General features: G+C 53.4%; 1 protein-coding gene across 1 annotated transcript in view; it reads left to right on the top strand.

The window, feature by feature from the left end:
• The window catches only part of Hspg2 (heparan sulfate proteoglycan 2), a 127,803-nt gene that overhangs the window by 48,979 nt on the left and 52,181 nt on the right, over window positions 1-26,643 (top strand). Inside the window, exons 6-33 of the mRNA XM_045149090.1 lie at window positions 46-206; window positions 2,098-2,226; window positions 2,481-2,729; window positions 2,813-2,932; window positions 6,562-6,693; window positions 6,815-6,959; window positions 7,054-7,205; window positions 7,299-7,445; window positions 10,955-11,118; window positions 11,544-11,723; window positions 11,833-12,029; window positions 12,138-12,285; window positions 13,002-13,129; window positions 13,815-13,901; window positions 13,988-14,046; window positions 14,184-14,251; window positions 15,479-15,619; window positions 15,718-15,894; window positions 16,043-16,222; window positions 16,306-16,424; window positions 16,853-16,964; window positions 17,089-17,202; window positions 17,294-17,421; window positions 17,754-17,840; window positions 18,200-18,249; window positions 19,978-20,072; window positions 20,274-20,414; window positions 20,674-20,865. Coding sequence (XP_045005025.1) covers window positions 46-206; window positions 2,098-2,226; window positions 2,481-2,729; window positions 2,813-2,932; window positions 6,562-6,693; window positions 6,815-6,959; window positions 7,054-7,205; window positions 7,299-7,445; window positions 10,955-11,118; window positions 11,544-11,723; window positions 11,833-12,029; window positions 12,138-12,285; window positions 13,002-13,129; window positions 13,815-13,901; window positions 13,988-14,046; window positions 14,184-14,251; window positions 15,479-15,619; window positions 15,718-15,894; window positions 16,043-16,222; window positions 16,306-16,424; window positions 16,853-16,964; window positions 17,089-17,202; window positions 17,294-17,421; window positions 17,754-17,840; window positions 18,200-18,249; window positions 19,978-20,072; window positions 20,274-20,414; window positions 20,674-20,865 — 3,802 coding nt within the window. The remainder of the gene's footprint in view (window positions 1-45; window positions 207-2,097; window positions 2,227-2,480; window positions 2,730-2,812; window positions 2,933-6,561; window positions 6,694-6,814; window positions 6,960-7,053; window positions 7,206-7,298; window positions 7,446-10,954; window positions 11,119-11,543; window positions 11,724-11,832; window positions 12,030-12,137; window positions 12,286-13,001; window positions 13,130-13,814; window positions 13,902-13,987; window positions 14,047-14,183; window positions 14,252-15,478; window positions 15,620-15,717; window positions 15,895-16,042; window positions 16,223-16,305; window positions 16,425-16,852; window positions 16,965-17,088; window positions 17,203-17,293; window positions 17,422-17,753; window positions 17,841-18,199; window positions 18,250-19,977; window positions 20,073-20,273; window positions 20,415-20,673; window positions 20,866-26,643) is intronic.

The raw sequence follows: 26,643 nt of genomic DNA, 5'->3' as shown, positions 1-26,643 counted from the left end.
GGGACTTGATGGAGGAACACAGAACACAGGCTCCTTTCTCCCCAGGGAGCTAGACGGCTGGGCTTTCGTGGAGCTGGACGTGGGCTCCGAAGGCAACCCGGACGGGGCTCAGATTCAGGAGATCCTGTACTCAGTTGTCTCCAGCGGCTCCATTGGCCCCTATGTCACCTCTCCGAGGGGATTCCAGTTCCGGCGTCTGGGCACGGGTGAGTCTGTCTTGAAGCCTGGAGTCACTCCTGCAGTTTCTCAAACTCTGGTGGGGCCTGCAGTAGTCAGCTCCATTTGGCCAGGATGAACTTCTAGACACAGTTTGTAGGAGGAAAGGTTCATTTCAGCGTACAGACCCAAGGGGAAGTTCCATCCATGGTGGAAGAGGCTGCTACCGTTCACAAACCCAAACAGAAACATCACCAAACAGCCAGCTCTGCAAGTAAGCTCTGGACCCAGGCAGAGTTCAGACTGATGGGCATGCCTTTGGGCTAGAAATCAGACCTGCCCCTAGTGACACCTTCTCCAGCCTTGTGGCTGGAAATCCACATTAACTCTTGAGTCTGTTGGGAGACATTACATTCAAACTACCACAGGGCCCCTTTCAGCGTCTCTGCCATGGGCTCTCCTAGCTGGGGCTAAAGACAGCTCACTACCTCCTGCATCTGCCCATCAGTCTTTGTGCAGCCTCGGATTGGGTAGCACCAGACCGCTTCCCCTCTAAGTGCCCGGGGGTCCCAATGTCCACTGTCTCCATATAAATCTCTGTATATTGACAATAGGTTAGAACTTTCTTAATTTTTTTCAAAAAAATTTTTATTAACTTCCATGATTATAAAAACTATCCCATGGCAATGCCCTCCCTCCCCTACAGTTTTCTTCACATGAAACTTTCAAGTCCAGTACACTCTTGCTTGCAGTAAAACCAAAAGTTGTTTCTCAAGGTCTGTGTGTATGCCTTTAATATCCAGCCTCCTGTTGGGACTCTCTGGCAGTTCCTGTGACATATTTCTCCTGTTTTCACAATGTGAAACCTGAGGCCCAGAAAAGTAAAGTGGCCATCCACACTGATGTGAGCCCTGGTGGGAAGCCAGGATGCAAACCACACCGTGTGTGTGTGTGTGTGTGTGTGTGTGTGTGTGCACACGCGCGCCAGAACCCATGAAGAGATGAGAAAAAAACATGAGAAACTGAGGCTCAGAGAAACAGGAATCTGGCCCAAAGTCACACAGCAGTTAGATGTAGAAGCTTAAGCTCAGCCCAGGTTTCTTGTCACTGTATCCTCTGTCTTGTTGTGACCCGTTAAACCTGGTTCTTCTTCATTCTTCGTGGGGTGTGGCATTCAGTCCCCCATTCTCAGCTTCTGTGCTCCTGTGCTTCTGACCCAGTAGAGCCCAGAACAGGATAGATGCCATCCCTTCCATGGTTTCTAGTTCAATCAGGAAAAAACTAGTGAACGACCCATCACCTCCCTGGTTCAGTTAAGTTCCCAGACCCAGGTCTAGAGGTTGCCGGGGGCTCCGCTGTCTGCCCCCGCTTTTCAGTGAGTCCTCCCGCTCCCGTCTGGATGTGTTGGATTGGGCTGGGCTTGGCCCTCAGCTTTCAGATCCCAGGTGGAATGGATGATGCTGACCACCACTTTTTTTTCCAGCACAGACCCCCCCACCTCCCCCAGCTGCTGTGGGGGTCACAGTGACATCAGGTGAGAGTGTGAGCCTGGCGAGGTCCAGGGGATTCCTGGAGAATGAGGGACGGAGGGAGAAAAGGGCAAGGGCCAGATGGCTGGGCCCGGCCTATAGGCTGCCTCCTCCCCTCCTCTCTTCTCCTTGCCCGGCCAGGCTGCGGCCTGCATGTGTGTGCTGTGGTGACTGCATGCGAGTTGCTCGTCACTTATGTGGAGGTCCACCTAAGGGTTGGGTATGGCCACTGCCAGGTGTCCCGTGCTCACTGTATGCAGTGGATGTGCCTACTAAGTGTATCTCGCTCTCATGCTCTGCCACACTGAGCTGACATAGGGCATCGGAGCCACTCCCAGCCATGCACTCGCCTGTGTCACCTGTCACTCCCAGACTCCTTGGCCTACCTCCTGACTCCTTCCTATACCCACAGTGCCTCGGGTCCCAAGGGTCTGCACCGAGAACGAGTTTGCCTGCCACAGCTACAATGAGTGTGTGGCACTGGAGTATCGTTGTGACCGGCGGCCAGACTGCAGGGACATGTCTGATGAGCTCGACTGTGGTGAGGGACTGTAAGGGTCCCCAAGGGGCCTGTGGTGACCTGTGAGGAATGGCACAAGCCACCTCTGGGTCATTTGGGCTGTAAGGGTTTGGTGCAGGCAGAAAGGTCTGGGGAGGGATGAGGACAGGGTGGGGACAGGAAAGGAGTGGTGCCAGAGGTGAGGCTGGGTGCTGGGCAGAAGGTGATACCGGGACACCTGAGCAGTGTGGGGCGAGAGCTGCCCTCTGCTAAACGTCACTGCATTCTGTCCACAGAGGAGCCAGTCCCCGAGCCTGGCTCCTTGCCGCCCGTACTCGTGGAGCCATCACCTTTGCCTCTGTGGCCAGAGGTCGTCCCACCAAGGTTGCCACCAGTCACACCTAGGCCCCTGCTTCCTGGTCCCGATGAGCCCGTGCCATGTGGGCCGCAGGAAGCTGCATGCCACAGTGGACAGTGCGTCCCCAAAGATTACCTCTGTGACGGCCAGGAGGACTGCAAGGACGGCAGCGATGAACTGGGCTGTGGTGAGCATTTGTGTAGGGTAGGGCTGCAGGGACCAGGTGTTGGCTGGCCGAGGGTCACCGTGAACCTTTTCTGGTCCACACAGGGCCCCCTCCACCCTGTGAACCCAATGAGTTTGCCTGTGGAAATGGACACTGTGCCCTCAAGCTGTGGCGTTGTGATGGTGACTTCGACTGTGAGGACCGCACGGATGAGGCCAACTGCCGTGAGTGTCCTGAGCTCTTCTGTGACCCTTCTTCTTGTTAGGCCATGTGCTGATTGAGTGGGGGACTCTGGAGACTAACATCGAAGTTTCTCTGTGCCTGGAGCCTGCACGCTGCTGGCTCCAAATGGCCTTAAGAATAGCAGTTGACAGCCAGGCGCGGTGGCGCACGCTTTTAATCCCAGCACTTGGGAGGCAGAGGTAGGAGGATCGCAGTGAGTTTGAAGCCACCCTGAGACTACAGAGTGAATTCCAGGTCAGCCTGGGTTAGAGAGAGACCCTACCTCGACACAAAACAAAAAAATAGCAGTTGACAACCTGTGGGCCAGGTCTCTGATACTTTGCTCAATTTTGATGAACATTATCCTTTCCTTTCTTTTCCTTTCCTTTCCTTTCCTTTCCTTTCCTTTCCTTTCCTTTCCTTTCCTTTCCTTTCCTTTCCTTTCCTTTCCTTTCTTTTTCCTTTCCTTTGCTTTCTCTCTCTCTTTCTCCCTTTATTTTTTCTTTTTCTTCCTTTCTTTCTTTGAGAGAGAGAGAGAGAGAGAGAGAGAGGCAGATAGAGAGAATGGGCACACCAGGGACTCCAGCCACTGCAAACTGTAGACAGTAGATGCATGTGCCACCCTATGCATCTGGCTTACGTGGGTACTGGGAAATCAAACCTGGGTCATTTGGCTTGGCAGCCAAGCACCTTAACTGCTTAGCCATCTCTCTAGTCCCTGAACATGATTTTTTTTGTTACTGTGCTGGTGTGGGGATCAGAGAAGTAGCCCAAGAAGACTGGATATGTGGTTCTCCAAGATGATGGAACCGTGGACATAATGTCCAAGTCCCAGTCTTACCATGGGACACCCCAGTCTGTTTGTGCTGCTCTAGCAGAATCTCTGAGACTAGGTGGTTTGTAAGCCATAGAAGTTTATTTGGCTCAGTTCTGGAGGCTGGGAAGTCCGGGATCAAGGGATCATACCTGGTGAGGTCCTTCTTGCTGTGTTCTAACATAGCAGAAGACATCACACTGATGGAAAGAGTGATGAGGAAGGCGCCAAACCATCCAGAACCCACTCCTGTGATCGCAGCATTAATCTGTCCACGATGACTTAATCACCTCTTGAGGATCCCACCTCTCATTGCTTGCTTTGGGGATGAAATATTCAACACGTACACGTTCAAATCCTTGCATGATCATGGGGATTTTCCATCCTAAGCTGTTCTGAACCATTTGTCCCTTCATCTCCACCACTACACTACCACTCACCCTCTGTTAACCCATCTAACCAAACGTTCACCCAGCCATGCATCCGTCCATCTTTAGTCTGCCCAGTTCTTCATTACCTGTCAGTCTTCATTCAACCTCGACCTGCCCATCTATAAACCTGCCCATTATCCATCTATCCAGATGTTTATCTGTCAGTCCATCTGATCACACTCTTGATCTTCTACCCTCCATCCAGCTAACCTCTTTTTTTTTTTTTTTCTTTTTCTCCTTTGAGTAGGGTCTTTGAGGTAGGGTCCTGCTCTAGCCCTAGTTGACCTGGGATTCACTATGTAGTCTCAGGTGGTTTTGAACACACAGTGATCCTCCTACCTCTGCCTCCTGAGTGCTGAGAGCGTGCGCCACCATGCCCAGACCCCATATAACCTTTGGCCTACTAGCTCTATGAGAGATACTGTAACCGTGATATAGATGAGGTAGGCTAGTGAACTAGAGACCATGCTGGGCAACACTGTGCATGTCCTGGCTTGGTGCTTGTCATTCTGGGATTGAGGACAGTCTTCCAGCCACTCCTGGCATCCTGGGACATGTTGATATTTCCACTGTGCATTGCTCTAGCCCTTTTCTAAAAAAGATTTATTTCTATTTATTTATGTATGTATGTATGTATGTATGTATGTATGTATGTATGTATGTATTTGATATAGAGAGAGGGAAAGAGAGAATGGGCATGCCAGGACCTCCAGCCACTGCAAGCGAACTCCAGACACATGCACCGCCTTGTGCCTCTGGTTTACATGGGACCTGGAGAATCAAATCTAGGTCCTTAGGCTTCACAGGCAAATACCTTAACTGCTAAGTCATCTCTGCAGCCCTGGTCTAGCCCTTTTGAGCATCCCCTCACTACCCCTGCTCCATGGCAGTCACTGACGAGAGAGAGGCAGCATGGCGCTACAGATTAGTAGGGTTTGATGACTCCCTTCCTGTCTCAGCGTGACGAACAGCACCAGCCCTTTGGGAGGAAATACTTGAGGATTTTATTTGCAAAACCCTTCTTAGAGGCCTGTGTTGAGGAAGAGCCAAGAAAGAGCCAATCTCTTGCTGAGAGAGCATAGATTAGAGAGATGAAGCCATCCTGCAAGGGCCATGGGCAATTCAAAATGTTGGGAGCAGAGCCCCCGAGCCACGTCAGTAGATGCTCCTCTGTGGACCTGTGACTCCCTTCCCATCCGGCTTCTCTGTCCCTGACTGTGCTCTCAAGCTTGGTCTCCCTAAGGAAGAACCATGGTCACTGTCTACCCGAGGTACCTAGAAGGGGCATAGGCCTGATGTCCAGTCTATGGGTAGCTGCCTCAGGCCAGGCTCAACTCCTGAAGGCCCAGAGTGTGGAGCCCCTCAGGAAGGCTAGGCTGTGGCAGGTCCCTTGCCAAGCCCTCATAATTCACAACTGCCCTTGCCAGTAGCAGAAATGGCACATGTTGCCAATGACTAGAGATGCGAGCCCTTTTGACTGTTTTTTGACAGGGACCCTGTCCATTCGTGATGGCTCTGCTGTGACTCTTGAGGACATTTGAGTCTGTGACGGACTGTGCTTTAGTCTTTGTTTTTCTAGGTAGGGCCTCACTGTAGCCCAGGCTGACCCTGACTTCACTATGTAGTCTCAGGGTGGCCTTGAACTCACGGTGCCCCTCCTACCTCTGCCTCCCAAGTGCTGGGATCAAAGGTGTGTGCCATCATGCCCCGATGACTTTCTTAAAATTCTATAGTCACTTGAGGTAGGCAGGTTTATTTAGCTCATGGTTTTGGAGGTAGACAGTCCAAATTCCATCACACAGGCTTTGGTGAGGGCTCTCCTTGTCTGCATCACCTCATAGCAGATGCCAGTGGTGGAAGACTATGTGCGAGGAAAAGATCACATCTTGAAACTGGAAGTCAGAGAAAGACTGGGGTCCTACTGTGCCTCCCAAGGACTCCCAAGGACATGCCCCCCCCCCATGACCTAAAGGCCCCACCTCTTAAAGGTCCCACCATATAGTTACACAGAGGTCAAGCTCCTGAAACATAAAGCTTTGGTGGATAAACCGCATCCAAACCCCAGCAGCTGTGATGGTGGCTGTGAGATGCCAGGTAGCGCTGTTTAGGGAATGTAGGCGGAGTGCAGGATGGGGGCAGGTACTGTGAGGAGCTGCTGGATGGCAGACTAGCCACTGCGTCGTACTGGGTGTGATGCTGCGGACAGCGTCATGACAGCAGGGACTGGGCCAGGGGAGGGCAGCCACAGGTTACGTGGCCCAGATAACAGTGGCCATGGGGCTGCTTGGGGCAGGGGACAGATGGACTGTAGGGTGAGGTAAATAGAGAATGAGGGTGCTCCTACAGGCAGTGCCCCTATGCCCACTCCGCCCGGCTTCGTCCCCAGCTGCCAAGCGTCCTGAGGAAGTGTGCGGGCCCACACAGTTCCGGTGTGTCTCCACCAACACATGCATCCCGGCCAGCTTCCACTGTGACGAGGAGAGTGACTGTCCCGACCGAAGCGACGAGTTCGGCTGCAGTGAGTGGCGAGCTAGGGGTCGATGGCGATGCGGGGCAGGGCTGTGCTCGCCCGGCTGCAACCTCCTCTGCCCTTCCCGCTCCGCCAGCCAGACCCTTCACTCCCACTCTGTTCTCCCCAGTGCCTCCCCAGGTGGTAACTCCTCCCCAGGAGTCCATCCAGGCTTCCAGGGGCCAGACAGTGACCTTCACCTGTGTAGCCATCGGTGTCCCCACCCCCATCATCAACTGGAGGCTCAACTGGGGCCATATCCCCTCTCATCCCAGGTGCGACTTGGGGCCCAGATAGGGGTGGCAAGCATGTGGAAGGTGCTGGGCTCACAGCTCAGGCCTGACTCGGTGCTGTCTTGGCGCCTGTCAGGGTGACAATGACCAGTGAGGGTGGCCGTGGCACACTGATCATCCGTGATGTGAAGGAGGCAGACCAGGGTGCCTACACCTGCGAGGCCATGAATGCACGTGGCATGGTGTTCGGCATTCCTGACGGCGTCGTGGAGCTCGTTCCTCGGCGAGGTGCGGCACATGGGCACTGGGTGGGCACCAGGTGTCATTGTAGCAGGGATGCCTCCTGGTGGCAACCATATCACCTCTCCTGCCACCCAGCAGGTCCCTGCCCCGATGGGCACTTCTACCTGGAAGACAGCGCCTCCTGCCTGCCCTGCTTCTGCTTTGGGGTGACCAACATGTGCCAGAGCAGCCGCCGTTTCCGGGACCAGATCCGGCTGCGCTTCGACCAACCTGATGACTTCAAAGGTGTGTACCTGGGCGGACACATGCTGTGGGAAGTGGACACCACGCCCTGGGGAGCTCAGGACAGGCGTGGGAGGACAGGGGGTCAAAGGATGGAAAGGGACCTAGAAACACTGCACTGTCAGAAAGCATTTCAGAGAAAACCAGATGTTTAGGGTAGATACAGCTAGGCATGGTGGTACCCACCATAGTTTCAGCTACTCAGGAAACTGAGGCAGGAGGTTTGAAAATTTGAGACCATCCTGGTCATGTTGAGAGATTTTCTCCAAAAAGATAATAAATCAAGTAAAACAGGGACAGAATGCCTCCTTCTAATCTGTAAGGACCCAGCAGACTAACCCATGCAAGCCTGTCAGGATAGGGTGTGGCCACGGCAAGCACCCAGTGTCAGCTAATGTCTGTCCCAGTCATCCCCGTCTTGAGATACAGAGGGGCAGGAGACCCCACAGAGGCCTAGCAGAGCCCAGGCTCTGGAATCCCACCTTGGACTGCTTTCTAACATTGGACAGAACTTCTGGCTTCCTTAGGTCTCTTCTGTCAATGTACAGGCTGTGGGACTCAGTCCTCACTGGCCCTGAGATTTGTCCAGCATTAAGGGGTGCGTGGACTTGGCTTCACAGAGCTGTGGTTCATAGCCCCTCATCTTACCGAGTTTCATTTCTTCCCTCTTCATAGAGGATCAACTATGCATCGGGGTCACTTTTTGTGCAGTAAGACCGTGCCTGTTACATCGCTTTAGTGGTAGAGGGACCATAAAAGGTCTTGCCCCAGCCTCATCCTCCAGTCTGTTTAGAATACCAACGGTCACCATTTGCCCAATGCACAGTTGGCACTGTAGCTCAACACGGATGGTGACTGGTTAACCATCTGCCAGTTGGGGCTTGGCTTGTTACAGCATTCAGATGACAGCCCTAAGGCTCTGGGAGGTCTTGGGGCTCCCCTGGGGCCACATGCTATTCCAGGCAGAGAGTAAGCCTGGGACTTTGTGCCTGGAATCTGCGTGAGTAGATTGGGTAAGAACCATAAGCAGGGGCGTGGGGCGTGTTGGCATGTATGTGTGTGTGGTGGTGGCATGTGTGAAGGGTGGTGACCGGGACAGAGGGCCCTGGAAGTTTCCCTGAAAGGGAAGAGGAATGAAGGCTCTGGCAGCAGCCTGGGCTTGGGGGCTCGGTGAAGTAGTTTTATAGAGGAGCTAGGCTCCTCCACAGTTGTAGTGGGCATGGTTGGAATCAAAGATGTGCTGACATGTGCATTTGATGTAAGGAAGAACTTTCCAGGAGTTGAAGCTGTCCAGTGCTGGAGTGTCTGGGAGGAAATGAGTCCCCATCTGTTAGAGCTGCCCATTCAACATGGACTCGGGAGCTGTGTGTGGCTTTTAAATAATTTTTTTAAATAAATAATTTTTTTAAAATTATTTATTTAGCCAGGTGTGGTGGTGCATGCTTTTAATCCCAGCACTCCGCACTCTGGAGGCAGAGGTAGGAGGATCACTATGAGATAGAGATAGAGAGATGTGTGTGTGTGTATGTGTGTGTGTGTGTATGTATATATATATATATATACATACACACACACACACATATACACACACATACATGCATACATATATATACACATATATATACATACATATACATACTTTTTTACGTACATGCATACATACATACATATATATATATATATATATATATATATATATATATACACACACACATATATGGTATATTTGTTTATGAGAGAGAGAGCATAGAGAATGGGTGCACCAAGGCTTCTTGGCACTGCAAATGACCTTCAGGTGCATGGACCACTTTCTGTATCTGGCTTTATGTGTCTATTAGGAAATTAAACCTGGGTTGGTAGGCTTTTCAGGCAAGTACCTTTAACCACTGAGCCATCTCCCCAACCCATATGTGTGGAGGAGCACACCTGTAATCTCAGCATTCACAAGGCTGAGGCAGAAGGACCGAGAGTTCAAGTTGAGCCTGGGCTAAGTAGTGAAACCCTGTTTCCAAAAAATAAATAAGTAAAGCAAAAAAAAAAAAAAAAGGCCAGATGGTGGTGCACACCTTTAATCCTAGCACTCTGTGAAGCTGTGAGGTAGGAGAGGAGAATCACTGTGTGTTTGAGGCTAGCCTGGGCTACTGAGGTCCAGGTCAGCCTGGGCTAAAGTAAGGCTCTCCTTAAGAAGAAGAAGAGAAGGAGGAGGAGGAAGGAGAAGAAGAATGCACTTTTCAAGTGCCATATTGCCACTAGTGACAAGGGGTCTCCACATGCCAAAACACAGACACCAGCTTTCCCACCATGACAGAAAGTATCACTGGACGGCCTGGCTCTAGGCACTGGTGGGGTGCTTTCTAGAGGGTGACTTTGCACGTGTGTGTGCCAGATTTTTTTTAAATTGTAATTAGTTTTTTATGAGAGAGAGAGAGAACTGGTGCACCAGGGCCTCCGGCCACTACAATTGAACTCCAGACCCATGTGCCACCTTGTGCACATGTGCGACTTTGCGCACTTGTGTCCCCTTGTGCATCTGGCTTATGTGGAACCTGAAGAGTCACACATGGGTCCTTAGACTTCCCAGGCAAGCATCAGAACCGCTAAGTCATTTCTCCATCCCATGACAGCTTTTTAAAAAGTTTTTTGCAGGGCCTGGAGAGGTGGCTTAGCGGTTAAGGCTCTTGCCTGTGAATCCGGAGGAGTCAGGTTTGAATCCACAGTACCCATGTAATCCTGATGCACAAGGTGGTGCATGTGTCTAGAGTTCATTTGCAGTGGCTAGAGGCCCTGGCGCACCCATTCTTTCTCTAGCTGCTTCTATCTCAAAATAAGTGAATAAATTAAATTAATTTTTAAATCCTTTCAAAAATATTTTATTTTTATTTATTTATTTGAGCGAGAGAAAGAGGTCTCCAGCCCTGGGTAGCTCTCTGCTGACACCACCAGACTGTTTCCAGACTGAAAGTCCATTTCTTTCCAAGCAAAGGCTCTGAGAAGTCCTGCTGTAATGAGTCTTTTAACCTTTCTTCGACCCTGTGGTTCCCAACATGGGACCCAGCCATCAACATCATCCTGCTTGCCCCTAAAGCATACTTCAAAGTTCCAGGAGGGCTGGGGGCGGTGGCGTACACCTTCAATCCCAGCACTTGGGAGGCTGGGTAGGAGGAGCAGTGTGAATTGGAGGCCAGCCTGAGACTCCATAGTGAATTCCATCCAGGTCAGCCTGTGCTAGAGCGAGACCCTGCCTCAAAAACAAAACAAAACAAACAAGCAAACAAACAAACAAAAAGAAAAACAGCCAAAATGCGCCTACATGCACATGCATGCACACACACACACACACACACACACACACACACACACACACACAGTTTCTTAGCTTCTAGAGAGCAGTTTTCTCTGAAATCCCATTCCCCAGCACTTTCCCACCTTCCTAGGCCCGTCTCTCAGGGCAGGTGTTCTCAGGTAGGCACGTGCTGGTGCGGTGGCCTTCAAACTTCCTTTTGCCCTTGCAGGTGTGAACGTGACCATGCCTGCCCAGCCAGGCATGCCACCCCTCTCCTCCACGCAGCTCCAGATTGACACGAGCCTGCAGGAGTTCCAGCTGGTCGACCTGTCACGCCGCTTCCTCATCCACGATGCTTTCTGGGCCCTGCCAGAGCAGTTTCTAGGCAACAAGGTGAAGGGCCGGCTGTCATCCTTATGGGGAGAACCAGAGATCTTCCCCCTTACTGGGGACCCATTTGGGCTCTCTCTCCACATGCTGCTGAAGCTGGTGGCCCAGAGCATCCGCATCCTGTAAGAGAGGCATTTGTGCCTCCACACAGCCCCTTAGGACAGCAATTCATTCCTGCGAGGCAGGATCTTGACCTGCTGCAGGCATTGTCTCCTCCAGGGAGTCTTCCCTGACCACCCCCACTCTGGGCTGGGTAGAATTGTCCCCACACTGGCCTTCCTTGGCACAGCATTGCACACCCCCTGGACTCCCTGTTCCTATTTCAGTGCCAGGCACTTTGCGAGCCACAGGTTGGCAGAGTGAGGGAGGACTGGATGCAGTTGGTCATGGTCAGCTGCCCTGTTCATAATCCTCCCCGTTCCATCCAGGTGGACTCCTATGGTGGTTTTCTGCGCTACAAAGTGCGTTACGAGCTGGCACGTGGCATGCTGGAGCCAGTGCAGAAGCCGGATGTGGTCCTCGTGGGTGCCGGATACCGGCTCCTCTCCCGAGGCCACACACCCACCCATCCCGGGACCGTGAACCAGCGCCAGGTCCAGCTCTCAGAGGTGGGTAGCACCTGAGATCGGAGGGCCAAGGCTTGGGGAGGGGTGGTGGTGGGGAGGATGATGCAGAACATGCAGGCACTGACATGGGATACCCTCCCCCCTCCACCAGGAGCACTGGGTACATGAGTCCGGCCGGCCAGTGCAGCGGGCCGAGATGCTACAGGTGCTAGCCAGCCTGGAGGCTGTGCTGCTACAGACGGTGTACAACGCCAAGATGGCCAGCGTGGGGCTGAGCGACATCTCCATGGACACCACTGTCACCCGCACAACCAGCCACGGCCGTGCTCACAGTGTGGAGGAGTGCAGGTGCCTGTCCCAGCAGAGCTGGGGACCGTAGGAACCCCTGCCAGGGTAGAGTGGGCACTCCAGGGCCTGGCAGTTCCTGCAGCCGCTCCCTCACTGTTATCTTCGCAGATGCCCCATTGGCTATTCTGGCTTGTCGTGTGAGAGCTGTGATGCCCATTTCACCCGGGTGCCTGGGGGCCCCTACCTGGGCACCTGCTCTGGCTGTAATTGCAATGGCCATGCCAGCTCCTGTGACCCTGTTTATGGCCACTGCCTGGTGAGTAGTATTCCACTGTGAGACCTGCCTGTGCCCTGGAGCCTAACACAGTCTCCAGAACGATAGTCCTGGCTGCCAGCTGAGCTCCCATGACCTCTGGGTGCATTAACAGAAACAGTGTCCAATCAAGGGAGGTGACAGGTTCACCTTTTCCTTGGCCCTCTAGCATGGCCTAGAGTTTCGACAGCACGTCTTATGTTTTGGAAATGGTGACAAGAACGTGGGTTGTGGAGGTGACCAAAGAGAAGGCACCAACAGGAGAGAGCTACTGTCTCTGATTCCTAAGCAACTGTTAGGGTAACTGAATGGGTTCCAGGGCAGAATTGACCATGTGGATGGTGCCGGGCGTGGTGGCGCACGCCTTTAATCCCAGCACTTGGGAGGCAGAGGTAGGTGGATCACTGTGAGTTTGAGGCCACCCTGAGACTACATAGTGAGTTCCAGGTTAGCCTGGACTGGAGCAAGACCCTACCTCGAAAAACCAAAAAAAAAAAAGACCATGGTTATAGGCTGGGAGAGGGTGGCATGATTGGATCTGTATCAGGTGGTTACTTGGAAGCGTCAATGGCAACAGGCTGCCACATTTGTGTTGGGCTCCCATCACCAGGTGACATAGACACATGCTCCCATCTGCAAAGCTCTGGAACATTCTAAAGCCCATCTCACTTAGTTTTGCTCTGTACAGCCTGAGCCACTCCCTGCCCTTTCCTTCCTAGAACTGCCAACACAACACGGAGGGACCACAGTGTAACAAGTGCAAGGCTGGCTTCTTTGGAGACGCTACAAAGGGCACAGCCACCGCCTGCCGGCCCTGCCCCTGCCCGTACATTGATGCCTCTCGAAGGTCAGAACCAGCTTGGTAGGACAGTGCCACAGTCTGGGAACATGCTCTAGGCAGGGAGGCGGGAACTCCATGTGGATTTCAATCCTCAACCTTTGGTTTTTCAATTTTTCAAGGTAGGGTCTCACTCTAGCCCAGGCTGACCTGGAATTCACTATGTAGTCTCAGGGCGGCCTCAAACTCACAGCAATCCTCCTACCTCTGCTTCCTCAGTGCTGGGATTAAAGGTCCCTTTCTTTATTTAATTTTTATTTTGTTTAATTATTTGAGGAGGGGAGAGGCAGATAGATAGAAAAGGAGAATGGGCACACCAGGGTCTCTAACCACTGCAAACGAACTCCAGATGTGTGTACCACATTGTGCATCTTGCTGTATGTGGGTGCTGGGGAACCCAACCTGGGTCCTTTCGCTTTGTTGGGAGTGCCTTAACCACTAGGCCATCTGTCCAGCTATCTCAGTTTTTCTTTCTGTATAATGGGCCCATCTGCCTTCCTACAGACTTTTGAGGTTGCAGAGGGAGTTCTGGGTTAGCCTGGATTGAGAGACTAACATAATAACAAAGGACTGGGCTGGGAGATAGCATCATGCCTCCTTGCATTTGTCTACGTGGACCACAGCCATGTCTCACAGTGGTATGTCTGGAGTGACCCCTGCGTGCCCTAACGCCCTGCCCACTTGATCCCCACAGGTTCTCAGACACTTGCTTTTTGGACACGGATGGCCAGGCCACGTGTGATGCGTGTGCCCCAGGTTACACAGGCCGCCGCTGTGAGAGGTGAGCAGGAACCGGCAGGGCAGTAAGGGGTCATTGATGTCTGGGGCCGGGCACAGCATTGCCACTGAAAGTGTTCTCTCCTCCAGCTGTGCCCCTGGGTATGAGGGCAACCCCATCCAGCCAAGTGGCAAGTGCAGGCCCACCAGTGAGTATCTCAGCTGCCTCTCCTACGGGGTGGGATCTTCCCTCTTCAGAGTCCAGCCCACGCCCCAAGAACCCCGGGGAACCACTTCACTCTCTGTCTGTTCTACCCACACGCCTAACACCCTCTTGTATCCCCAGACCAGGAGATCGTGCGTTGCGATGAGCGGGGCAGCACAGGCACCGTGGGAGAGGCCTGCCGCTGTAAAGTGAGTGTGCTGACCCGCACACCAGTGGCCTGGGCCTGGCACCACCGTGGGGTGATGGGGCCGGGGGAGGATACGCTTTGGCTAGCGGGTGGCAGCTGCGCCTGAGGCCCGTGGGCCTGGCTGGCTGGTCTTCCACACCGCGAGGGGTGGCCTGGCCTCGGGCGGGAGCATCGGTTAAAGAGCGAGCTGCCCTGAGTTCAAGCCTCAGTTGTGCTTTCTGTGGCTGTTGCCCCTGGATGGAGCCCTCACCTTCATCATGCTCCGTCAGGCCTCACGCTCACCACGGATGTAGTTGCAGCAGCCCTGATGTATAGATGAGGAAACAGAGGCTGGGAGGGGAACTCGTATGAACGGTGGGAAAATCAGCCGTCAAAGGAGGAAAGAACTGGACAGACTTGGCAGCCAGGCACTTTCGGTCTTAAATCCCACCATGTTGAGTGGCCACAGCTTCCCCTTTCCCATGAGAAGGGTGGAGAGCTCCTAACCTCCCTCTCAAGGCTTCATGAGAGTTAAGTTTGGTGATGGCTGTGGAGGATCTAACACATTCCACGAAATACCCTATATATTGTAGCAATTATGATTTTTTAAAATTATTTTTATTTATTTGCAAGAAAAGAGAGAGAGAGAGAAGAGAGTCAGAGAGATAGAGAGAATGGGTATGCCAGGCATGGTAGTGCATGCCTTTAATTCCAGCACTGGGGAGGCAGAAGTAGGATCACTGTGAGTCCAAGGCCACCCTGAGACTACATAGTGAATTCCAGGTCAGCCTGGGATAGAGCAAAGACCCTACCTCAAAAGAAAAAGACACAGAGAGAGAGAGAGAATGGGTGTGCCAGGGCTTCCAACCAATGCAGACAAACTCCAGATGTATGCACCACTGTGTATCTGGCTTTATGTGGGCACTGGGACATCGAACCCAGGTCATCAGGCTTCGCAGGCAAGCGCCTTAACCACTGATTCGTCTCTCCAGCCCACAGTTACTGTTTTAAGTGGTTTCAAATCTAAACTTATTTGTGGGCCCCCTCGCAGTGAATGGGGGGCTTGGGGGGAGGAAAAACGAGTTACATCATGACCAGTCATTGTTGTGATGGTGATACTTCCCACACACGCGGACTTTCCATGGTGCTCCTGGGCTCTGAGTCCTACCTAGAGTGGGGTCGGCTCACCTGCAGGCCCCAGGTGGCCCCTCCCGCGGCTGTCCTGCAGCTCCCGGCTCTGTGTCTACAGAACAACGTGGTGGGGCGCCTGTGCAATGAGTGTGCGGATGGCTCTTTCCACCTGAGTGCTCGGAACCCCGACGGCTGCCTCAAGTGTTTCTGCATGGGGGTCAGTCGGCACTGTAGCAGTTCCACCTGGAACCGTGCCCAGGTACACACAGGAGGCGGGTGAGGCGGCCATGCTCAGGGCTGGAGGAAACAAGGCCTGGTCCCTTGTCACCACCCCACACCTGTATTCCCCACTCCTAGGTGCTTGGAGCCTCTGAGGAACCTACCCAGTTCACCCTGACCAACGCTGCAGGTACCCACACCACCAGTGAGGGTATTTCATCCCCTGTGCCCGGAGAGCTGCTTTTCTCCTCCTTCCATAGCCTCCTGACTGGACCATACTTCTGGAACCTTCCCTCGAGCTTCCGAGGGGACAAGGTGGGCAAGGCGAAGGGACATCACAGCAGGGGCTTGGAAGCTAGGGTTGGAAGCCTCGGGAGGATAAGATACCATGGGGAGACCCTGGCATTTGCAGCAGCAGGACCTGAAGGGTCCCTTGCTGAGCACTGGCCCACTCCTGCCCCAGGTGACCTCCTACGGAGGAGAGCTTCGGTTCACCGTGACGCAGAGGCCCCACCCCGGCTCCCCGTCCCTGCACAGGCAACCGCTGGTGGTGCTGCAGGGCAATGGCATCTTCCTGGAGCACCACGCCTCCAGGGACCCTGTGCCTGGCCAGCCCAGTGACTTCACCGTGCCCTTCCGTGAGGTGAGCAGCCCTCCTGCTCCTCCCTGCTGGAGTGCCAGCACCCAGGACGGCAGGGATAAGCACACGGGTTCTTCTCTTGACAGCAAGCCTGGCAACGGCCTGATGGACAGCCTGCCACACGGGAGCACCTGCTGATGGCGCTGGCGGGCATTGATGCCCTCCTCATCCGGGCATCCTACACCCAGCAGCAGGCTGAGAGCAGGTGCCTGGGGCCAGGGCAGGAAAGGCTAAGCACGGTGCAGGCAGATCAGCAACGCTGCCCTGTCTGTAAAGTGGAGAGCACTCTGCTGCCTCCAGACAGGCTAGCCTTGGGTCGGGTTTGACAGAAGCAAAGCACCCCCCCCCAGAACTGCTGCTCCCACACACATAACCCATAATCCCATGGGGAATACCTGCAACCCCAATGAGGAGGACCCCCAGCGGACTGGGGGCAGGGACGAGGGAAAAGAAGGTACCAACACATGATGTATCCATGTAAAATGTGTTGCTAATAATAAGAAAGAAGGGAAGGAGCAAAGCAGGAACCCAGTCAAAGCTGTCAGGAGGACTTAGTGCTGTATGGAGCCTAGGACTCCAGGCGCAATAGATGCAGAGCAAGCACCCCTAAACGATGGGTTTCGTGATGCCCAGGGTCTCCGGCATCAGCATGGATGTGGCTGTGCCTGAAAACACCGGCCAGGACCTTGCGCTGGAAGTGGAGCAATGTACCTGCCCACCCGGGTACCGCGGCCCTTCCTGTCAGGTGAGTCCAGACCTCCCACCTCTCCAACCAGCTGCCCCCCCCCGCTTCCTGCAGTGTTCCCCAGCTCCTCCTTTGGCTCTCCTCACCTCCCCAGTACCTGCCCCCACTATCTTTTCACCCCCAGGACTGTGACACAGGCTATACACGCATGCCCAGTGGACTCTACCTTGGCACCTGTGAGCGCTGCAGCTGCCATGGCCACTCAGAGGTCTGTGAGCCTGAGTCGGGTGCCTGCCAGGTGAGTCCCATGCCCTTCCTCCCAGTCGCCAGGGAGCCCTTACCTTGGGGGTGGCACCTACCCGGCTGAAACCTGCCCTCTGTCCTTCCAGGGCTGCCAGCACCATACAGCAGGTGCTCGCTGTGAGCAGTGCCAGCCAGGATACTATGGAGATGCCCAGCAGGGCACACCGCAGGACTGCCAGCCCTGCCCATGCTACGGAGCGCCTGCTGCTGGCCAGTGAGTCAGGAGCCCTGCCCCTCTCCCTAAAGTGCCCACCCTCTCCCCCCAGGTCCTGGTGAAAGGAGGCAGTGGTTAAATCTGGCTGTGACCTGCTTAGTGTGTGCCCAGTGGAAGAAGCCTCTCCCTTTGAGAGCATCACTTTCCTCAGAGGGGAGCAGCGCACCCACCTTATCCCCTGAGCAAGACGGGGCACTGGAGCTCCAGATACTCTCCTCTTCTCTCCCTCCCCTCCCCTCCTCTCCTCCTTTCTGGACCCCTCTGGGCTGAGGGAGGGTCCAGGAGGAGGAGTCCCTGCCTCACTCACGGATGCTTTCCCCTCGTCTTCTCAGGGCCGCCCACACTTGCTTCCTGGACACAGATGGTCACCCCACCTGTGACTCATGCTCACCAGGTCACAGTGGGCGTCACTGCGAGAGGTAAGGCGGGTGGCAGGGAGGCCCATTCCCAGGAGGGCCTAAGAAGCCTCCGTGAGCCCCAGCCAGCAAACCCCTGCCCTTCCTTTTAAATGCAGCCAACTCCCCTGCTCAGTAGCTGCATCCTGCAGCCCACCTCCCAGCCCAATCTCCCCGCACCCCAGTCCACCCAGCCCAGTCTCCCCACCATGTCCATCACTCTTGACCCTTCAGCTGGGCTTGGGCTGCTGCTGCCCTTCTCTCCTGTCTCCTCATCTGTGAAGTGGGTGTGCTAGGCGGGTGGGTTTCTTGCCACACCATGGGGTCATTGAGCTCAACCCCAGACCCTGGGCTCCCCACAACTCTGCCTTCTCTCTCTGTAGGTGTGCCCCAGGTTACTATGGCAACCCCAGCCAGGGACAGCCATGCCGCAGTGAGTAGAGTTGCAGGGATGGGAAGGCACTGATGTGGGGCTGCCCAGTCCCCAGGGGTGGAGCTAGGACAGGCAGGGCTCTGCTCTCCTAGGACCAAGTCTAGGTGGCATTATCTTTTAAAAACAAAACGGGGCTGGAGAGATGGTTAAGCGCTTAGCGGTTAAGCGCTTGCCTGTGAAGCCTAAGGACCCTGGTTCGAGGCTTGGTTCCCCAGGACCCACGTAAGCCAGATGCACAAGATGGTGCATGAATCGTTTGCAGTGGCTGGAAGCCCTGATGCACTCATTCTCTTATCTGTCCCCGCCTCAAATAAATAAATCATAAAATAAATTAAAAAAAAAACAACAGGGATTACCCACTTGAGACCCCTCCTATTTTACAGGAGTTTTGCTTTCTTTCTTTCTCTTAAACTCTATAATACCCTACAATAAAATTCAAAAAAATTAATTTATATATATTTATGTATACACACACATATATGGTGGGCTATGCCTGCATGTTATATAGGCATGAAGTGCATATGGAAGACAGAAGTCAACCATGGGTGTCTTCCTTTTTTTTTTTTCTGGTTTTCTGAGGTAGGTCTCATTCTCGCTCAGGCTGATCTGGAATTCACTATGTAATCTCAGGATGGTGATCCTCCTACCTTTGCCTCCCGAGTGCTGGGATTAAAGGCGTGCGACACCACACCTGGCTTTTTTTTTTTTTTTTTTTTTTTTTTCTTAAGCATGGTCTCACTTTAGTTCAGGCTGACCTGGAACACACTCTGTAGCCCCAAGTAGGCCTGGAACTCATGGCAATCCTCCTACCTCTGCCTCCCCCCAAGTACTAGAACTAAAGGCGTGCACCATCATACCTGGCTGTGCCTCATTTTTTTTTTTTTCCTTTCTTTTTCACCTCGTTTTTAGAGACAAGGTCTTTCACTGTACCTGGCGCTCACCTTTTCAGCTAGACTACCTAGCCAGTGAGCCTCAGGGATTTTTCTGTCTCTGTCTCCCAAGGTTGGTGTTTTAGGGACATGCCACCGCCATGCCTAACATTGTTTCCTTTTTTAAAAAAAAATATTTTATTTGTTTATTTATTAGAGGGAGAGGGAAAGAGAATGGGTGCACCGGGGCCTCTAGCCATTGCAAACAAGCTCCAGAAACATGTGCCACCTTGTGCATCTGGCTTATGTGGGTATGGGGGAATTGAACCTGGGTCCTTAGGCTTTGCAGGCAAGCACCTTAACCACTAAGCCATCTCTCCAGCACCCCTAACATATTTTTTGTTTATTTTTATTTATTTATTTGAGAGCAACAGACAGAGAAAGAGAGAGAGAGAGAATGAGCACACCAGGGCCTCCAGCCACTACAAACGAACTCCAGGTGCATGCACCACCTTGTGCATCTGTTTTGCGTGGGTCCTGGGGAATTGGGCCTTGAACTAGGGTCCTTAGGCTTCACAGGCAAGCGCTTAACCGCTAAGCCACCTCTCTAGCCCCCCTAACATTTTTTATGTGGGTGTTGGAGGTTGGCTTTGAGGTCCTTATGCTTGCGTAGCAAGCACTTTACCTATTGAACCATCAAACTAGCCATGGCTTTGCCTCTCTGAGCGTCAGCCTCCGTATCCTCAGAAGTAGGCAGCAGCACCCTCTCGCTGCTGACCGAGACGCCCAGAGAACAGTGGGAATGTGAGTGCTTGGGGGTAGGATTGGGGACGACAGCTGCATCTTCCTTCCACTTCAGGAGATGACCAGGTGCCAGAGGTGCCGGGTTGTGCCTGTGACCCCCACGGTAGCGTCAGCAGCCAGTGCGATGCTGCTGGTCAGTGCCAGTGCAAGGTCAGTCCGCAGCCCCGCCCCCGTGTCGCCTGTAGACAAGTCACATGGCACCTGAGGGGGCTGGGGCCTGGCCATGGGGGTGAGGGAGCCAGGGTGGTCTAGAACCACCAAACGTGACTGAGAAGGTTGGCCTCAGAAGGTTGCTCGGGTGCAGGAGGCCTCCCCCAAGTCCCCACACAGCTTTCTGTCCATCCACCGCAGGCTCACGTGGAAGGCCTCACCTGCAGCCGCTGCAGGCCTGACCACTTCCATCTGAGTGCCAGCAACCCCAAAGGCTGCCTGCCTTGCTTCTGCATGGGTGTCACCCAGAAGTGTGCCAGCTCCTCCTACACACGTCACCTGGTAAGACCCGGTCTGCCCACCACTCCCAGTAGGTCTTGGAGCACGGTCCTAGCTGGGTTCCAGCTGCCCAGGGAGTATCCAGCTCCAGGCTCCAATATTGCCCGTCTCAGTGCTAAGCGCAGCCCCTGCTCTCATCATTTCTCTCCCAGCCTGGTTTCAACAAACCCCCGTGCTCTACTATGAAACTCTCCGTGCCCTGTCCCACCCTGAGGTACCTAATTCCTTGCCTAGCTGACCCTCTTCCTCCTTCTGCTGCCAGATCTCCACCCACTTTGCCCCTGGGGACTTCCAGGGCTTTGCCCTGGTGAACCCGCAGCGCAACAGCCGTCTGACAGGAGGCTTCACTGTGGAACCAGTGCCCGATGGCGCCCAGCTCTCTTTCAGCAACTTCGCCCACCTCGGCCATGAGTCCTTCTACTGGCAGCTGCCAGAGACATTCCAAGGAGACAAGGTGGGACATGAGTAGGGGCTGCAGCCCCTCTGTGGGTGCCAGCTCGCAGCCAACAGAGACTCGGACATGAGTCCACGGTCTGCCACGTGACTGCCATATCGTGCAGTGTGTGGCCCTCGGGTCCAGTAGACCTGAGGCTACAGCTCAGCTGTGCAGTCCACCAGCTGGGCACCTTCTGACACTGTCTAGCTCTGGTGTAGCTGGGAGGATTAGATCATGCTTGGCACATGATGAGCGTTCAGCTGACTGAGATCTCAGGCCTCAACACAATAGTGAGATGGTTCCAGAGTCGTTCCCCTGTGCTGCGCACCGGTTGCTGGGTGCTTGCATGGGGATTCTTATGATAACTTTCTTTACCATGCCAGGAACTGAACCCAGGGCCTTGGTACTTGCTAAGCAAGTGTTCTACCCCTGAGCTAACTCCCAACCCTTGCAGATATATATATATATATTTTTTTGCTATTTTTCAAGCCGGGCGTGGTGGCGCATGCCTTTAATCCCAACACTTGGGAGGCAGAGGTAGGAGTATTGCTGTGAGTTCAAGGCCACCCTGAGAATACAGAGTGAATTCCAGGTCAGCCTGGGCTAGAGTAAAACCCTACCTTGAAAAACCAAAATGTGTGTGTGTGTGTGTGTGTGTGTATTTTAATCCAGGCATGATGGGGTACACCTTTAATTCCAGCACTTGGGAGGCAGAGGTAGGAGGATTGCCATGAGTTTAAGGCCACCCTGAGACTCCATAGTGAATTCCAGGTCAGCCTGGGCTAGAGTGAGACCCTACCTTGAAAAACAAAAAAAAAAAAAATTTAAATCTTATTGCCTGGTGTGGTGGCGCAGGCCTTTAATCCCAGCACTCAGGAGGCTGAGGTAGTAAGATCACCATGAATTCGAGGTCAGCCTGAGACTACCTAGTGAATTCCAAGTCAGCCTGGGCTAAAAAAAAATAAAAAATTATGTGTGTTGTGTGTGTGTACACACACGCTTGTGTGTGAAAGACCTTGGCCTCTTGTCACTGCAAATGAACTCGAGACACATGTACCACTTTGTGCATCTGGCTTTATGTGGGTACTGGGGAATTGAACCCAAGCCAGTAGGCTTTGCAAGCAAGCACCTTCAACAACTGAGCCATCTCCCCAGCACCTCATAGATTTTATTAAGTTGTGAGTACATGCTTGACATTGCTTCAAGCACTTACACATCACAAGTTGCAATTTTTTGAGCCAGCTATCACCAACTTCCCTGTTTCCTAGTGGAGAAAAGAGCAAGGCCACAGAGGATGAGCAAATGACCCAAGGTCCACAGCTAGTGGGCAACAACAGCAGAATTTGCTCTTAGGTCAGAATTACCCTTAAAGTGCTCTGTTAGACAGAGAAAGCCTGTCTCTTCTGAAGTACCATCGCCTGGGAGGACCGTGGTACCAGGGATGGTATTGTTGGTGGGGAGAGGGTGCTTGGGAGGTGGACTCCAGGACAGCCTGACAGCCACATGGGGTCAAGTTGCCATGGCTACAGGGTTTGGCACAGGAGTCCCCATAGGCTGAGCTCCTGCACCCTAGGACACTCAGGAGCCTCTGAGGAGGCTTGTCCCTTGCTCCTTGGTCAGAGCCTGGTGTTCAGCCCTGTGGCTGGGCTGGCTTCCCCTCTGCGTCGTCTCCCTCTCCATTCTTCTCTCCTGGCCACCTTCCTGCTGCTCGTCTTCAGCCCTCAGACTTTTCTCTGTCTCCTTCCTTGGCTCTTCTCCGTGCCCCACAGGGGGAGGCTTACTTCGCACGGATGCGCCGGGCTCACCAGGTACATCTTTGTAGAGTGGTGTGAAGTGGGGCTGCCATGCATGGTGTGTTCGTGGCTCCCCTCAGCCCTGTGAGGGTGATGCCCAGTGCCCCAGAAAAGACAGGTCTGTGTGTGCAACTCAGGTGGTACCTGCTGGTCCCTGGTATCAGGCCATACAGTGTCACTTGGGGACCCCAGAGAGGTGTGTGCTGCTCTGTGCCCTGGCCCTGGTGTCGAATGAGGTCAGGTGGCAGAGAAGCTAACTGGGTGCTAATCAGCATGGTGTTTCCTCTGATACTGCCCTGTGAGTCGCCATCATTAACCACACACATACATGCACGTGCTCCACCCTCTGCCTGGCGTAACCCTGTGTGCCCACTCCAGGTGGGAGCATGCATCTTTCCTCAGGCAACGTGGCCTTGCTGCCACCATGCCCATAGTGAATTGGCCTATGACTTCCACCCCATCAGAACCGTACGTCCCTCTCAGAGGAGCAGTGGCGGGCAGCTGTGACAGCCAGGAAGATCCTGGGGACCCCAAAGGGCAAAGACAGGGCACAGCGGGCATCACAGGTAACCCAGGACCTGGCAAAGTCAGGCTATGTCTGGGTCCCCAGGGAGCAGGCTTAAATCAAGACACTGACTCTCCTGGGTCAACTTTGCCCTGCCTGTCTAGGCCCAACCTGCTGCCCAGCCCACTCCAGTGCCCCACAAACACTCCAGAGCCATGGATGGCTTCAACTGTGCTATGGGCAGCCCCTCCTCATCCAACATGGCACTTGCCAACATTACTGTCCTTAGCTTCACAAAGCTGTCTGCCTTTCCTTGCTGGGCACCCCCAGCAGGGTTCCTCCTCAGCAGTCCTGGAGTGAGAAGGCCAAGCAGTGGCATCAACATGGGCACACAGGTGGTACCGGGCAAGGGGACTCTAGGTCTGGTACAGCCTAGGGCAGAGCAGAGCCTGTGGGCATCCTGTCCTTCCAGTGCTGTCCTTCATCTTTCCTATCCCGGTCCCCCAGGCAGATGAGGCCCAGAGGCGGATGGATGCTGAGATCTGGCAGCTCCTTGCCAGTTTTGCAGCCCGCCCCCAACCGCCGCCTCGTGGGCTCCGGCCCCAGCCCGCTGCTCTCCGAGCAGGTCCCCTCTCCTCCTCCTCCTCCTCTTCCTCCTCGTTCGCTTCTCTGTCTTCTCCAGCAGGCTCTCAGGTATGTACCAAATCATTCACCGAGGGAACCCCCAATGCTCATTAGACTTCAGTTCCTTCTGAACGAGGCTCATGGTTCCCGACACGACGGGACTATGATTGATCTCCAAGGTCCCTTTAACTTCTTGCTGCTATACCAACTCAATTCTAGAATGGCATTTTTTTGAGGCAGGATCTCATTTCGTAACTCAAGCTGGCCTCAAGCTCAGGTTCCTCCTGCCTCACACTCCCAAATGCTGTTACATCAGGCACACAGCCCTATGTCTAGCTCGCTTTTAATTCTTTTTTTTTTTTCCCCAAGGTAGGGTCTCACTCTAGCTCAGGCTGACCTGGAATTCACTCTGTAGTCTCAGGGTGGCCTCAAACTTCTAGCAATCCTCCTAACTTTGCTTCCCGAGTTCTGGGATTAAAGGTGCATGCCAACACACCCGGCTTCACTTTTAAATTTTTTGTGTATTTTTGGTGCTAGGAGCCAACTGAGTGCCTTGTATGCGCTAGCTAAGTGCTCTACCACTGAGCAACATACCAGCACTCCTTGAGGTTTTTTGGTTATTTGTTTGATTTTTGAGACATGATATCTAGCCCAGGCTAGCCTTGAACTTGCTATTTAGAGAGCTGAGGATGACCTTGAGTTTCTGAGCCTTCTGCCTGTATCTCTGGAGTTCTGGGATTAGAGGCAAGCACCACCACACCCAGTCTGTGCAGTGCTAGGGATTAAACGCATGGCCTTGTGCATGCTAGGCAAGCACTTTGCCAAACAAGCTACATCCCAGCCCCAAATGATTTTCTAAGTCTACTTGCATTCTGGAGAATGTAATAAATAGAAGGCATTTCTTTTTCTTTTTCTTTTTCCTTTTTTTCCCAGTGTTTAGCCTCCCAGGTTCTTGTGCTTGCTAGACAAGCACTTGCTACCACTGAGCTCAATCCCCCTTGTTTTGTTTCTTTAAGACAGGTCTCCTTATGTAGTCTTAGCTGGCCTAGAACTCTCTATAGACAGGGCTGGTCTAGAATATGCCACAGTCCTCCTCCTCTGCCTCCCAAGTGCTGGGAGGACAGGTCTGCACACTCACCCAAGCTCTCATCTTCAACACCCTTGAAAAGAACCACAACACTTTTAGGTGCTTACCAGGGTATACCATAAATCCTGGGGCCCACCACAAGGACATATACCAGGTATAAGGCAATACCAACCAAGACTATGCCCAGAAAGAATAGCATGGGGGCCCAGTCCAGCTGGGAAAGCAAGTTACCCAGAGAGCAGCGTGGACTGCCCCCGCCAGGCAGGGGTGGGGCCTCTGTCTGTGTCCTGCTCTCACCACTCACCCTTCTGTCCTAGTTCTCCCTCACCTATGAGGGCTTCTCTCTGCTTCCTGGAAGCCTCTATTATTGGCAGCTGCCCAGAGCCTTCCTGGGGGACAAGGTAACAAGAAGGTGGGAGGGCTGCAGAGGGCCAAAGAAGCCTAAAATACTAGAGGGTGGGAATCGGGACAGTTCCTTTTCTTTTGTTTGCTGTGCACTTAGGTTTAAAAAAAAAAATTCATTGGCTGGAGAGATGCTTTAGCTGTTAAGGCACTTGCCTGCAAAGCCAAAGGACCCAGGTTCAGTTCCCCAGGACCCACATAAGCCAGATGCACATGGTGGCACATGTGTCTGCAGTTTATTTGCACTGGCTAGAGGCCTTGGCATGTCCATTTTCTCTCTCTCTCTCTCTCTCTTTCTCCCTCTTTCTTTCTCTCTCAGATAAATTTAAACAAGGCTGGGGGTGGTGGCACACACCTTTAATCCCAGCACTTGGGAGGCAGAGGTAGGTGGATCTCCATGAGTTCGAGGCCACCCTAAGACTAAATAGTGGTTTCCAGGTCAGCCTGGGCTAGAGTGAGACCCTACCTCAAAAAAAAAAGATGAAGAGCCTCTCAGAGTGTGCACAGGGTAGCATTCAGAGGCCCAGCCAGGCAGGCAGTCCCAGGGGATGTGAGGTGAGGCCAGACTACAGGAGCCAAGGGTGGCACCGGAAGTCATGAGGAATTACAGTGTTGAAGTGTTTTCTGTGTTCTGTGCTGAGTGCACCACTGTAAGTGTGCTGAGTACATCACCTCATGATGCCCTCTAAAGTATGATTTTTATTCCTGTTGCCAGATGAGGAAAGTAGGGCTCAGAGGTTACAAGACTTCTCCAAGATGGTACATCCAGGAAAGCTAGAATCCGAGCCTAGGTGTTTCACACCAGCGTCCTCTGCCCTCACCCCTGGGATGTACATGCCTTCAGCTTCGTAGAAAGCTTCTTCCAGACTGGCTGCGAACTGGCTTGTTTCAGTTGTGATTTGATTATGTCCCTGAGTTCCTTACCACACCCCGAGCTAGCGGAGAACAGCCCCAGGGCCCAGGATACCAAGGGCTGCCCTGTAGTCAGCAGGTGTTGAGTAAGTGCAAACCCACTGAGTGAACGTAGACATGGACCGTAAGCGAGGCCTGATGCTCTAGGATACTGAGCCGACGTTCTGCCCCGGTGACTGAGGAAAGAGCAAAGTCCCGTGGATAGACTTGGGGCCTCGGCTCCTTGCATGTATGCCCCCTGCTGTCAGCATAGGAACTCCCCCAGTCGTGCCTCCCCAAGTCCAAGTCCAGCTGGCTTGTCTGCAATAAAGACTGTTTTGGCTTTTGCAACTGCGGGGTCCAAGGATGTCTGGTATCAGGCATGGGTGGATCCAGAGGCTCACAGGGCTTTTCCTCAGTTGGCATCATTTTCCAGCTTCTCAGGACAGGAGAAGGGAATTCCTCTGTCCCAAAAGAAAGGAGTGTCAGGGGGT

This window comes from Jaculus jaculus, chromosome 5 (assembly GCF_020740685.1).
Source record: "Jaculus jaculus isolate mJacJac1 chromosome 5, mJacJac1.mat.Y.cur, whole genome shotgun sequence".
In the NCBI taxonomy this organism is placed as follows: domain Eukaryota; kingdom Metazoa; phylum Chordata; class Mammalia; order Rodentia; family Dipodidae; genus Jaculus; species Jaculus jaculus.
The sequence above is the reverse complement of the archived record's forward strand: the minus strand, read 5'-3'. Positions and strand labels throughout refer to the sequence as shown.